Raw genomic sequence first — 13,716 nt, 5'->3', positions numbered from 1 at the left:
ATGTAATGCACAGTCAACAATTCGAAACCGAAACTTTTCTGTATGAATTTGACATATCTCATGTAATAGTTCGTGTATATTATCATATTTGTAAATAATATGAAACAGGTCAAACCAGAGATCGAATACAACATGACACGGCGAGCGTTAGCGTGCACTCTGGTAGATGCAGGTCATACAGGCGTTGGGTTGAGCCGCTATTTATTATTGATTATGCAAAATATTTACTAATGTAGGCCGGGTTAAATTTCAAGAAACATTTCCGGTATATGATCATGGGAAGAAAATATGTGTTTCGGTAGTCAAGGCAGAAATTAACACAGTGTCAGTAAACCCCATTGCCACCAGATAATATTGTAGGGGTTAATTTACCACAAAGCAGACACTCTTCTAGTTTATTTTCATAGATCCTGTTTGCATTATCAGTATGCGCTTCCCCATTAGAGTGAATGAGTTTACATTTAAAGTCACATCTGCAGAATATAAGCCATATCGTCACTAGAAACAGTTGTGCGTTAAAAATGGTGTATTAAAATATGTACAATCAACTTGCAATATATAAAAAGTTTATCTTAAAACTAGTTTGAGACATTGAAAAGTAGAAGTTCTTGCCGCTTTGTTGCCCTTTTGTAAAAGTCAAAAATATTATCGAAAGCGCGACAATGCGACAATCCGACATGTCGCATTGTTGCATTGTACCACTGTGGTTGATTGTGACTCGTTTTGCTTGTTTTTGAAAGGGCGAAAGTGTCCCTTAGATTCACAAATTACATCAATAACTATCAGTGAGTGTGTATCACGCCGCTCTAAGCAATGCTGTAGCAATATGACGGCGTGGGACACCACACCAAAAAAATTGCACATGTTGTGAATCAAAGCCGATCCTTGAAAGTTGCAGGGCCCTTTAAGTAGCTTCATTCTAGAATAGATAATCAGTGTCCTTGTTCACAGCTTTAAAGTCACAAAGGTGGTTCCTATTGATGCCAGTGAGTCACAGATCACTGTCTTTAGTCGGGCAGAAAGGAATACATTTCACCTATCCCAACGGAAATGTTACCAACCACGGGATAGCAGGCAAGTAGTTCCTCCTGACACTTCTCAACAACTATTCCCCTGACATATGCACCCTTTCGTATAAGGCACTGATCGTTCTCCTGTCACGAATAGACAATTCAGCCCTATCGTAATGGTTTTCGTCAGACCAAACACATGCATTGTCACGCCGGATCATGTGACTATAAACATTTGTCGTGTCCGTCCTGTTGTCAAACTGTAATCTGTTTCTGTTAACACTCCACAACGAGTCATAGTCCTCGCCACATTCTCGAGTGTCTTGATAAGGTTTCCCTTCCGGCCTATTGTCAACGATAACGACTTTCACTTCTTCATTCTCTTCTGATGTGTCGTCACGATCTGACCAGTGTGGTTGATGACTGGCATACTTCACAATAGCTGCACATGTTGCTGGCTTCCTGTTCCTGAAGAAAAGAAACATAGACGACTATGGGTATAATGAAGTCAGATATAGCAATTGGCGGCTACATGAATGGAATCTATCTATCCATAAACATATAACAATGCTGTTTCCATACTTATAGCCTTGCGGTCATCTACTCTGCACAGTGCCTCTTTGTCAGGAGACGGTAAAGTTCGTACAAGATTCATGCACGGAGTTGGGCTCAATTGAATCCGTGAGTAAGTTACGGTATTATGAATGTGAAGACCCGTGAAGATCCGCGGTAGAATAGGTCTTCAGCAACGCATGCGTGTCGTAAAAGGCGACTATGCTTGTCGCAAGAGGCGACTAACGGGGTCGGTTGGTCAGGCTCGCTGACTTCGTTGATGCATGTCATCGTATCCCAATTGCGTGGATCGATGCTCATGATGTCAATCACTGCATTGTCTGGTCCAGACTTGATTATTTACAGACCGCCGTAACATAGCTGGATTATTACTGAGTGCGGCGTTAAAGAACAAACAAACAAAGCATTGCCTGACTAAATCAAACACACGTCACTAGTGAATCCAATATGGGCTCTATGTATTCACGAGTGAAGAAGGAGCTTAGCGTAGCTGTGCTTCCTGTACAGTAGTGTAAATGTTATGTTATTGAAAATAACAGCCTAATATTTGGTTTTGACTTTTGTTTTGTATCAGTCAAAAACATAAACGGAGACGGCATACGACTACTGATGTCATCAAGCAAATTCGCGTCATACAGCAAACGGATAATAACATGAATATCGGGATTGCCAAGCCATATTTTTATACCTGCTAATCAGAAGTGAGGCCAGACACATCCACAATTATCCATATTGCAGGAAACAAGCTTACGTCATCACAATAATCCATGTCTTACCGGTTGATGATGTAGTACCCAAGGAGGATGACGTCAACAACGAATGCAACGACAACGCACACCACAAGCACGATTTCACTGGAATCTAGAAACATACACATGATGGGTCGCTTTCATGGAGTTTTGGATCCGTCACAAACACATGCAAAGTCAAGTCACTTGTTTAACTGATAAACATTCATGTGACATCCATTTACACGCGAGTAAGCATACGTTTCCAGAATCCAATTGTTTCGGGGGTCGACTACATTAGACCTGGCCGGTCACGTTGTGTGACCTTGGCGACAGCGTGACATCGTGACAGCGTGACAGCGTGACATCGCCCCTGCTCCCCCCCCCCCCCCCCCCCCCATGGTTGTACTGGCAGGTGTAGGCCCGAGTTGGTGATGTACATGCCGCGGTGATATAGCCCGGATAGCTACGGCGGCAAACAACATTAACTTACTACATCTACTGTGATATCTAATGCATATTCTACCATGATATTTTGGGAATCCATAAAATTAAGATTCCAGCCGATGTCCACTGATCCATGAATTCGCACTTTCAACCTTCTGAAAATATTAGGCTCACCCGATGTCCCACCACTAATAATTTCCGCTATAAACAAAGAGTTCCCGTTTGTTTTGTCATTGTGTTATGGTACAATGAAGATAAACCAAGTGTGTTTTCATGATAGACGTTTCGATCTACGACTCCATACCTGTACCTTTTTTTCAAATTCGAACCCCAACATGTTCGGTTTCAAATGAAATTTAAAGGTATCAAATCTTCGTTCGAAACTTCTACATTGTAAACAAAGTTGGTCATCTCTTATCTAGTCAAGGTATTCAGTCACGAAGTAAATCTAGTGAGTGAGTGAGTGAGTGAGTTTGGCTCAACGCCGCTTTTAACAGTATTCTAGTCATATCACAGCGTGTCAGCTTAATGTTGGAGGAAAGCCCGAAGTGATGCAGGTCTCCGACGTTTATCACTTTGGTGAAACCCACGAACACGGGTATGGTGTTGACAAACCTAGAAACATAATCGGGGCGAACCGGGATTCGAACCCACAATCATTGGTTTCTAGCGTGCCCAAGGGACGCAACTCTGCACGTCGCCTAAGACGTCTGGGCCCCCAAATCTAGTATGAATAAGCAGTGAACAATGTAAAGTGATTTACGCATGCTATACGTCTAATTCAGAATGTCAGTATAAGTAATACTGTGATTAGTGACTAACGTTCTTCGTCCGTTTTATCAACCACGCAAATAAAGGGACAAAGCCCTTTCCATAGCCACAAGTTGCAAGGCAGAGGGAACCAAGGGCGGACATCACGTATGTGGGTAGACCAACCCGGGCCATTGGTATGCAGAGCTTACGCTTTATATGTCAAAACTAGGCACGACCCAATCTGTCGGTGCCATTGTACTTACTCATTGCATGTACACTGTATCAGCTCTCTGCAACGGCTACTGGAATATAGGCAATAGCAGTGATGGACAGTCAACGATGGAGGGTCACTGGCAGAAGGATACACTGAGATTTAAAAATGAAATATCCGAAACGAATGACTGTTCCGAGATGTCTTTCGTGCATAAACTAGTAGGCACTGAGCGCCTATCCCACGTAATATTTCCGCCCTGTAGAGGATCAGAATAGATCAGTTTCATGTCATTAAAGAGACCGTATTGTCATAACAAATACTAAACAAACGTAATTACAAGAAAGCGTTTCCGCAAACTCCTGCAAAACCATTGTTAACATTTAAAAGCGTAATTATGACTGCGATGGTCTCGGCTGTTTCATTGGCATTATCAGTTTAATGTTATGTCGCACAAGGGTTAGGACTTTTTGGAGAATCGTTTAGTTTTATCAAATTTCTGTCAGCTCCTATCCCAAATATAATAATGGACATAATAATTTAAACGAATTAATGACACAAGACTAGTGCAGTTTGTTGACTTACCGATATGTGACTGCTACAAGTCGTATCGTGTTCCGTGACTACGTTTACTACATGGACATGTGGCCATATTTGGATAAATCTTCCGTCTTCCGTATCCGGTTGTTTGTGTCTCAGCCGTCCACTGCAATATCCTATATATATATATATATATATAACTATGCTCTTAAAAAAGGAGGGGATGCTAGGATATAACTTAAAATTTCCAATATTAAAAAGTAATAGTAGTCTCCACCATGGAATGCTATATTATAGAGGCAATCAATTTAACATAATTAATGGTGTACGCTTACTAAACTATTCAATAATGTTATACGCCGATTGTTTCTTGCTGTTTGTTCAACTGTTATGACACGTCAATTGGAATTGATCTACACTGATTACTTTAGCGTTACCGGTGAACAAAGTATCTGCCATTAGCGACTCAAGGGGGGAGTGTGTGTGTATGAGGGCGTGGGAAAAGGTGTGTGTGTCGGGGGGGGGGGGGGGTAGAGGGGAGAGGGGTAACTCTATATTATCGTGGTATCGCAATATTGTGGTATGATTCCTGCTGAAGGATAATAATGAACGCATTGGGTTCACTTTACAACCAGTAGTGAAGTATGACAGTTGATGTCGTAACCATAAACAATTTTGAAGGAGGATTGGCGTAAAGTGACGAAAGTAATAGCTACGTTGTTGTCATATTATTTCTTCATAAAGTAGATGATTGGAGACATGCAGATGTTGTTCAAATTGAAACCCACAACGTTGTGAGTGCGGGTTTATAAACCATGAACCATACTTCAGATCTCCATGACCGTTACCACCCTCACTTTTCTGATTACTCCTGTAGCCTGGCGCATCAATTATTCACACTGTCCAACAGGGATATAATTACATTGCTACACGGACACTGGCCTGTCCCCGTCCCCCTCGACAGACAAATCCGCTACACAGAAATGGTCAACAGCGAAATGCTGTATGGGGAAATGGGTCGGAGAGAGCTGCACTGGTATATTGCCCTTCGCCTCCGAGCGGCTGCAGGCGAGGAGTGCAAGCCCTTTTGGACACAGCGTGTCTCCCTCTTATGTTTGTGCCGAGTAACACAAACATATACGGCGTAATAATTTGCAGTTTGGAATGTTATAAAAATATTTTAATAAATATTCATGTATTTCGTGTGTACGCATATCATTTTACATGTGAGAGAAAATTCTTTAAAAGGTTTGTACATATCTTTTAAACTATTACTTATCCCGATGAAACCTTCTCAAACCAAAAACAAATAAAGCCAATCAATACGATTGACAGAAATAATGATCCACAGAGATTAATCGACCTTCCTTGAAAGTGCCGAAATCAGGAATGACACGCTACGCACGCATGTGGCGCTACTCCGTAGGAAACGTGCAAACTGTAGGATGTGTTGTGGTGCTTAGTTGTACAGTTTGTACATTCTTGCACAGGATGTTTGTCGTCAACATTTGGTATTAACATTTGTATTCCATGATCCCCCTACACTTTGCGAAGAGTATAATGATGGTAACAGATATGAAATGTCAAATCTGTGATTTAACCTCATGGTTTACTCTCCCTGCAGTGTTTTATTCTACGACAGACAACTCCCACTCGTCGTTTGTTTCTTATATGAGATATCAACATTGTATACAACCTCTTTAAGGATGTTGATAAAATTCACAAGCTTTAAAATTTTGTACCAAAATTTTAATAATAATGACCCCCTAAATAGAATCGGACAATGTCGGACAAGTCCGTTTCACGAACAGATGGGTAAGTTTGGTATTTCCCGCATATCTCACAATCCTCATGTCTATTATCTGTACCTTTTCTCCTGATACTGATTGTCACATTTTTTCCAAATTGGGATGCGATCCTTTGACCAATGCGTTTATCTGCGTCGCCCAGCTTCATATATAGGGAACAAGTTACAAGACACTTCCCTCTCAAACATAACGTCGTCCAATATATGACGTCATCAAGTTGCGATCTTTGCGATTCAACGTTGTTCATCAAGTTGCGATTCAACGCGTAGCTATCTTATATTAAATACTAAATATTATGAAATGATTCACCATATGTCCATAACAAATATTTCATTGAATAGAGATGGAGCACACTGGAGTTTGCAAGAGTATCTTTTCAACAGTTAACACACCATCCTATCAGCCCAGAGAGCGCAAAACTCGGTGGTCCGATCCCCTGGCTGCGTCATATCAAAATAAGTTAAAGATGGTACTTGTTGTTACCCTGCCTGGCACTCGGCATTACGGGGATATAAAAGGACTCATCTGGTATTTGAGTGAGCTAGGGCTATACTCCGGACTAGTACAGCGATACACGTAGATCTACAAGTGCAATAATGTTGAATCGACGTTAAACCCCATTTCACCTCCTCGACCCGAGTGCGGCACAGCCCGGGAACTGATGTTTATAACACGGGTTTCATCGGTTGACAAAGAGGACAACATTGTAACGACAGGTCCCATTTGCCAAAAAATAAAGTTCAAGGTCGTTAGTAGACGCGGCGAAGAACGTCGTGATGATGCTTCGACATAATGTTTTGTTGTTTAGTGATGCTCTGAATCGTTTTTTGCATTAATGCAATACAAACGTTAGAGCTTGTTTACTTACTTAAGTCCTAGTCCTGCGATAAATCAAAGGCTTTGGAAAAAGATCATCGAGCTGACAGACAGATCTGTGACAGACATCAGAATATTGAATAAGACTGACAACTTGAATATGTTTTCATGCTTTTCTATATTGCTGCCACATTTCAGCTGATTCAGCTGATTCAAGTTACTGTTATGTCAATAATCTATAATATATGTCACCGTTTCCTCAGTTCACAAAGGTACGTTTAAGAATGTGTGGTGCCATAACAGAACCGTGGAAAGGCTCACTGATAATTGGTGTGTTCTGAATGAAGAAAGAAGGCAGCTGGGACAAAGTCTGTTCACTTCTCTATGTTTCTAAAAAATAAATTGTACCCAGAAACGAAATTGGTTTCACTTAATTAGAGGATATAGTTGAGCTGCTTGTGGCAACCGGACATGGTGGTTGCACAGTCCTGACCTATTGTACCCCGTATCTTCCCGGGTCTAACATAATCTAAATTGCGAATTGTTGATTTTGGTTAATCAAAGTCTGAGGTGGTGTGTTCACTCTCTGGCAGCTGGAGGTCAAGATGCGACACAAAGAACCCCCGAAGGTATGTGCATGATGCTGACGAGTTGAGATGTAAGGGGAATGTCATTTTGTAAAATCAGAAGTTCAACTGAAACAACTGAAAATGCATTTGGTTCCTCCTGGATCCTTGTGCGAAGTGGATGTGAACGTAGAATGCGACACCATCAGTAACCTTTATCCACATCAACTACGTACTCCAAGGGTTCGTTGTTAACATAGCGGCGATACTGTTTCACAAATAACTCGGCCCTCTGTAACAGAATAACACCTCAGCAGCCATAGGTAATAATCATTGAGTATGTGTGAAGAGATATCATTTCAGAATTCTGAATGACCGAAAGACGGAGCTATTGTGAGCAGTACCTTATATCACCTCGTGTCAACTTAGTGAGAGTGGCGTATGTTGTAGACGCCTATGGTATTGGTCAAATCCAATTTCTTTCGCAAACAGTTCATAAGCTTACCCCTTCCCCCTTCAACCTGCACATTCTATGGATGCAGTATTGAAAGCGATTGTAATGGTTATATCTGATTTGGGTTTATGTTTGGGATCATTCTGGTCTGGAGCAGGGATGATATTACCAAGGATTACTCAGACCCTGCATAAATACGCCCAGACATAACACTTTGTGGCGCCTAAGAACACCAACCAAGGGCTGACACCAAAAGTCAAAGGCTGACGCCAATAGCCAAGGGCTGACGCCAATAGCCAAGGGATGACACCAATAACCAAGGACTGACACCAAAAGTCAAGGACTGACGCCAAAAGTCAAGGACTGACGCCAATAGCCTAGGGCTGACGCCAATAGCCAAGGGCTGACACCAATAGCCAAGGACTGCTATCCCAAACTATCCACAACATCACATTAACATTTCTCTGAATGTAGTGACATGTTATTTAGGTAATATTCGTTATAGATCATCGAGTAAGTGCTGCGCAGAACAGATGTCATCTTACGTCTTGCTGACCCGAGAAGATCCGGTCTTCAGTAATGCATGCTTGCGGTCAAAGGCGACTATGCTTGTCGTAAGAGGCAACTAACGGGATCGGGTGGTCAGGCTCGCTGACTTGGTTGATGCATGCCATCGAATCTCTATTGTGTGGATGCACATGATGTCAAAGACTGGATTGTCTGGTCCAGACCAAATTATTAACAGAGCGCCGTCATATAGCTGGAATAGTGCTGAGTGCCGTGTAAAACAACAAACAGACAAACTAACAAACAAACTTACGTCTCGCTGGTACCCAGGATACAGTATAAGGCCACCAGCGATGTGGGGCGTTATGATGACCCCTGGCTCGCTCCACAAGGGGCTACTTTCAGGCAGCGGCTCGGGGTTGTGGACGTCTAGTGCAGCATACTGTAACCACTTGTTCCTACGAATGAACAAATGATCCAGTTGATTTATCTGTATAATGCCTATTTTTGCGTTGTGTCTTGCGATGAGGCGGGTTCATTCAGCAACATACATACATTCAAGATTCATGATTGGTTTGGTATACCCTTAAATGTATCCATCAGTTACAAACCTAAGTATCCCGTAGTGAGTCCTGGTAAGAATATAGTTCCCTAGCAACCTATGTGTGTCGTATGAGGTATGTAAGAGGACAGGTGGTCAAACTCTGTAATTTAGTTGGTTGTAAGTCATCCTATTCGAATTCGTGTGTCAGTGCACACGATGCCAATCACGGGGCTGTCCTGACTTATTAACATACCGCGTATGTGCAGTGCAGCGTTAAACAACAAACAAACCTAAGAGCTTTCAGAATGCTTTCTTCATCCGTCACATCTGCCCGTCCCACATTGATGAATGTAGTCTTCTGTAAAGGGAAGTTGCGTGTAAACATCAGTTTCTCTGGAAGCACCATGCATAGAGATCGAAAGTCAAATGTACAGCTTCTGTCAACAGAATGACACGAACGAACTACTGTTCATGCTGAAAAACCAATGCAGAAAAGAAATTAGCACTAAGTTAACTTTATCAGCTTTATGCTAAATCACGCCCCCGTAACAGCAGAAATCCTCACATTGTTCCATCTGTCTACAAACAGCATACACTCTCATCTGCATATCATATGTCAACACTATCACAACCATATCCACGTGGAGACAAAACATAATGTGTACCTTATTTTTGCAGTATGAGAACACATCTCCTCCCAACAAGCCCCGCGTCTGTTCGGTTGACGGTAGTATGTTGACGATATAGTCACATTCAGATAGAATTTCATGCACATGACTCATTGTTCTGTGGATGGATATACATCTCTATGAAGTTAATACATGACAGCAAAATGTGGATCAAGTCTAAATACTAATTTGTTTTATATTGCATGTATTTTGCGAAAGATAAAAACAACTAACGACACAAGATATCACAGTGACAATTAGATCGTCTTACACATGGCACATGTTGGTAACATACCTGTATTCGTCAACATACGGGGACATTTTATCTTCTGGGACTTCAGTTCGTGTCATGCCCCACACCTTCATCCCAAAGAACTTGCACGTTCTGGCAGCTGACACAAAACAGTCAGAATGGAACAATGTTTCACATTGGTTTTTTGTTTTTTTATTAGTTGATTAACGCCACACTCAGCAATATCCCAGCTATATGACGGCGGTCGGTAAATAATCGAGCCTGGACCATACAATCCAGTGATTGACATGATGACCATCGATCCACGCAATTGGGATCGATGACATGCATGAACCAAGTCAGCGAGTCTGACCACCCAATCCCGTTAGTCGCCTCTTGTGACAAGCCGCTTTTTACGGCACGCGTGGGTTGCTGAAGACCTATTCTACCCCGTAGTTTCACGGGTCTTCACATTGGTAATAAAGTTGATGAAGAATATGTGTATATAGATATAGTATAATTACTTTCACGTCCAATGCAGCCAAGCCCTAATATACCAACTGTTGACAGTGACAGGGGTTTGGAATGAAGGCTGCCTCTGAAGTGAAATCATGCCACTGTCAATGTCGGTTCAGATTCACATACTGAAATCTATCCTCTTTTCTTTTGTGTTTACAAAGAGAATAGAAATGTGGAAGTACATCTTATCAAATAACATGTTTTATAACTTATCAATGACTAATAGTGATTTGAGAGGCATTCCTTGTGCTTCTTTACGCAGTGATCCGTTACTTGCACACCCTAAACTCGCACCAAGCTAGCATCGAATAGCATTGTGTGTCTATTCCCATGGTTACAGTGGCGCATGAAAACATTACACAAAAGTGGGTTGTTCAATGATTACCAAAACGTTCTCATTGATTTTGATACTTTTTTCACCGAGGTAAGCAGAAACAAAATAGTGTCTCTTGCATATTTAGCTGCACCGAGGCCCTCTGAAAACAGTCTGAGTGCTCTGGACATACCTCTCGTACACCGCTGTCCTCTGCTGGTCATACCATTTGTAGTGACCTTTGTTTGTGGTCAGTATTTGGCACATGATGTGCTCGGCTACTGGCTTGGCGAAGGATTCTCCATTGCGGGTGACAATGATTTTTTGGTTCACCTACATGACAGACAGACAGTTTCATCTAATTATTACTGAATATTATTACTGAAATTTCATTTATATCATCTCGCGTACAGTTAAGTCTATTAGATCAACCAGAATCAGGATAAACGTATAATTGGCTGTGAGTTATGTCCCTTCTACTGTATATTTGGATGTTCTGTTCATTTACGACCATAATCCATCAGAGTGGGGAGCGTCCGGACGAACTGTCACGAGGTTTTATTGTATATTTGGATGTTCAAGTCGCTGTGTGTCAGTGCAAGGGTGAAATGTATGATTTAGTCTCAACTGAATCATTCTTCACAAAATGTTACCTTTTTGTCTTTTACAAGCTTCAGTATGTCATCCACACCTGCAACAGAAGGAGCACTGAAGTCATTGAAGTTCCATGCAACGTCCGTGTGCAGATTATGCCCTACGATTCCATGGGTTCGACACCTGATACGCGCAGCCAGTTTCACAGACAGATACTCTGTCACATCACAAATCCGTATCATTATGAATATACTGATAAATAAGGGAACACTTAATTTTAGACACAGTAAAATGATCTGCTATCATGGGTTCCCAGCCGTTTTCTACCAATTATGTTGAGGATAGTTTTCGGCCACATAATTAATTATCACTGGTATCATAAACTCTTAGGGAATTTTAGCAAATTAAGACCTACGCTTGTCATACCTGCTTGCGGCAGCTGAATCCACCTGAGGCTGGTGCATTGTGGGATGAAATCAACCATCATCCGAGGCGATCCAAACAGGATCTCCACCTGAGACAGAAACGCCACCTCCTCGTCTGTGGGAGGATCTATATAATTTAAAATTATATATATATAGTCGACGGTTAAATATACTTGCGGAAAAAATGCTCTGTGCATCGCTGACTCCAATAGAATGTCATAAATAAACGCGAACAAAGAACGATTTTACTACAAAATGATATGTTGATGTTCATAAACCGTGGAAGTTTATCAGGACAACACATGTCCTCTGTGAAAGTCATCTCAGTCTGGAAGTGGCGTGGGGTTACATTCTGGGGCTGACTTCAGAAGTCAGAATCGGGTATGACTACCATCAACACAATCTTCACGACGGCGGTTCAATGACGTCTCAAGAAGGCTTGCGGGATATTCCAGACCAGGCGGTGTCTTCAGAGCTACGATTGGCGTAAAGGTGTCATGTTGATATGTTGCGAAAAACAGTTCCAAGCTATAGCTAGCGACAAAAAAAGACGGAGCTTACGGCGGCCAAAAGGCGGCATGTTGAAGAAAACGATTCGAAAGTATGTCAGTGTATGAAATCGTATCAAAATAGTATGAAATACTGCTGGCCTGTCGGGCTACCTAGGCTAAAAAAGTTACTTGCTAGTTTCAAAGTTCACAAGCCATGGACTATTTTTAAAGAAATTTCCTTTCCTTTCCTTGCAAGTTGCGCTGTTATGGACACGGACTCAAAACCAGAGAGAAATTGTCAACATAGACGCGAAAATATTCCTTGTTCTCACAATATTTGACTTCAAAGTCAAAGTTCGTTAGAATCTTTCCGGAAGAATTACTCTCCGCTGTTGTATTCGTGAACGCTATAGAAATATTTTCATATGAAAAGGAATAAGGTGTTTGCTGGTATTGATTGTTGATATTAATTTTGGCTATATGTTTGTAAAATGGGTTTCACCGAATGTGTAGAAAGATAACTGATGTTTGGCTTGAACCATCGACAGGCCAGAGTCGCTGGTGGCCAAACGTTATCTGCAGTAGTGCCAGCACGCCTGTATAGACATGTGTTATTCTTTATGTTAGAAGGTCGTAATGAATTCTCATGATTGATTACACGATGATCTTTACGATTCAAATGTTCAAACTTCTTCCAAAAACTGAATTTTGGTATACCTATGTAGAATCAACGTGAAGGAAATAGATGTTGATGCCATAGGATTATCGTATGCAGCTTGAGTCGTACCTGACAACGGCTTTGTGAACAGCTTGATGTCCACATCAGAGAGGTCCTTCCTAATCACATCCCACAAGTCGGTGGTGGGGTAGCAGATGGCGACCTTTGGGGATGACATCGTTTCAGGTAATGTTGAAAATATCTGCAACATTTCATGCAACAACACAATTCGCGAGCACACGGAGACTGGAGATTAATTGTTAAACTTTGTATTACGTCATTGTAATATTATATGGGACTTATTGTACATTCAAGCTGACAATTTTACAATCGCGAGATCCATACATTGTCACTGTTGCGTTATAAGCGAATTTGTTCCTTCACGGCAGTATGTGTGCGGCAGTACAACGGTCAGGGGACAGAGTATCATTCAGACTCCATTATACTGCGCTAGACTCAGTTCACAAAGTGCATGCTCTGAAGGCTAACATTATTACCCCGGCCAATAGATCAGTGTGCACACAATGTTCATTATAAGCTTCCTGGGAAGTACAAGGTCTCGTTCCCAAGGAGACACCACACGTGCTACATGCGATGTGGGGCCGGAACGAGGCCGAAATACACTGAGGAGTCAAGCTCACAGTCACCTATTCAACTGCTCCCCGCGACCGACGTTACGAGACTACTCAGATTGAGGTCATCACATTAGCGTTCTATCATAACGCGCAACCTGCAAAATGACATTGAGACTCGATCACATGATAGGAGGGCCATTATTAGTTAATACACGCTCATGGAG

General features: G+C 41.8%; 1 protein-coding gene across 1 annotated transcript; it reads right to left on the bottom strand.

Moving 5' to 3' along the window:
* Window positions 1–7,554: 7,554 nt before the first annotated feature.
* Window positions 7,555–13,098, bottom strand: LOC139465464 (uncharacterized protein in proB 3'region-like). Its single transcript, XM_071247188.1, has 10 exons — window positions 12,987–13,098; window positions 11,710–11,835; window positions 11,343–11,380; window positions 10,883–11,022; window positions 10,382–10,455; window positions 9,921–10,017; window positions 9,623–9,743; window positions 9,248–9,315; window positions 8,727–8,871; window positions 7,555–7,744 (listed from the first exon to the last, which is right to left on the bottom strand). The coding sequence occupies exons 1-10, from the start codon at window positions 13,093–13,095 to the stop codon at window positions 7,658–7,660; spliced, it is 1,005 nt and encodes a 334-aa protein (XP_071103289.1). The 5' UTR covers window positions 13,096–13,098; the 3' UTR covers window positions 7,555–7,657.
* Between the last annotated feature and the right edge of the window lie 618 nt (window positions 13,099–13,716).

This window comes from Haliotis cracherodii, unplaced genomic scaffold (genome assembly GCF_022045235.1).
Source record: "Haliotis cracherodii isolate W230 unplaced genomic scaffold, xgHalCrac1.p SCAF_18, whole genome shotgun sequence".
In the NCBI taxonomy this organism is placed as follows: Eukaryota; Metazoa; Mollusca; class Gastropoda; order Lepetellida; family Haliotidae; genus Haliotis; species Haliotis cracherodii.
The sequence above is the reverse complement of the archived record's forward strand: the minus strand, read 5'-3'. Positions and strand labels throughout refer to the sequence as shown.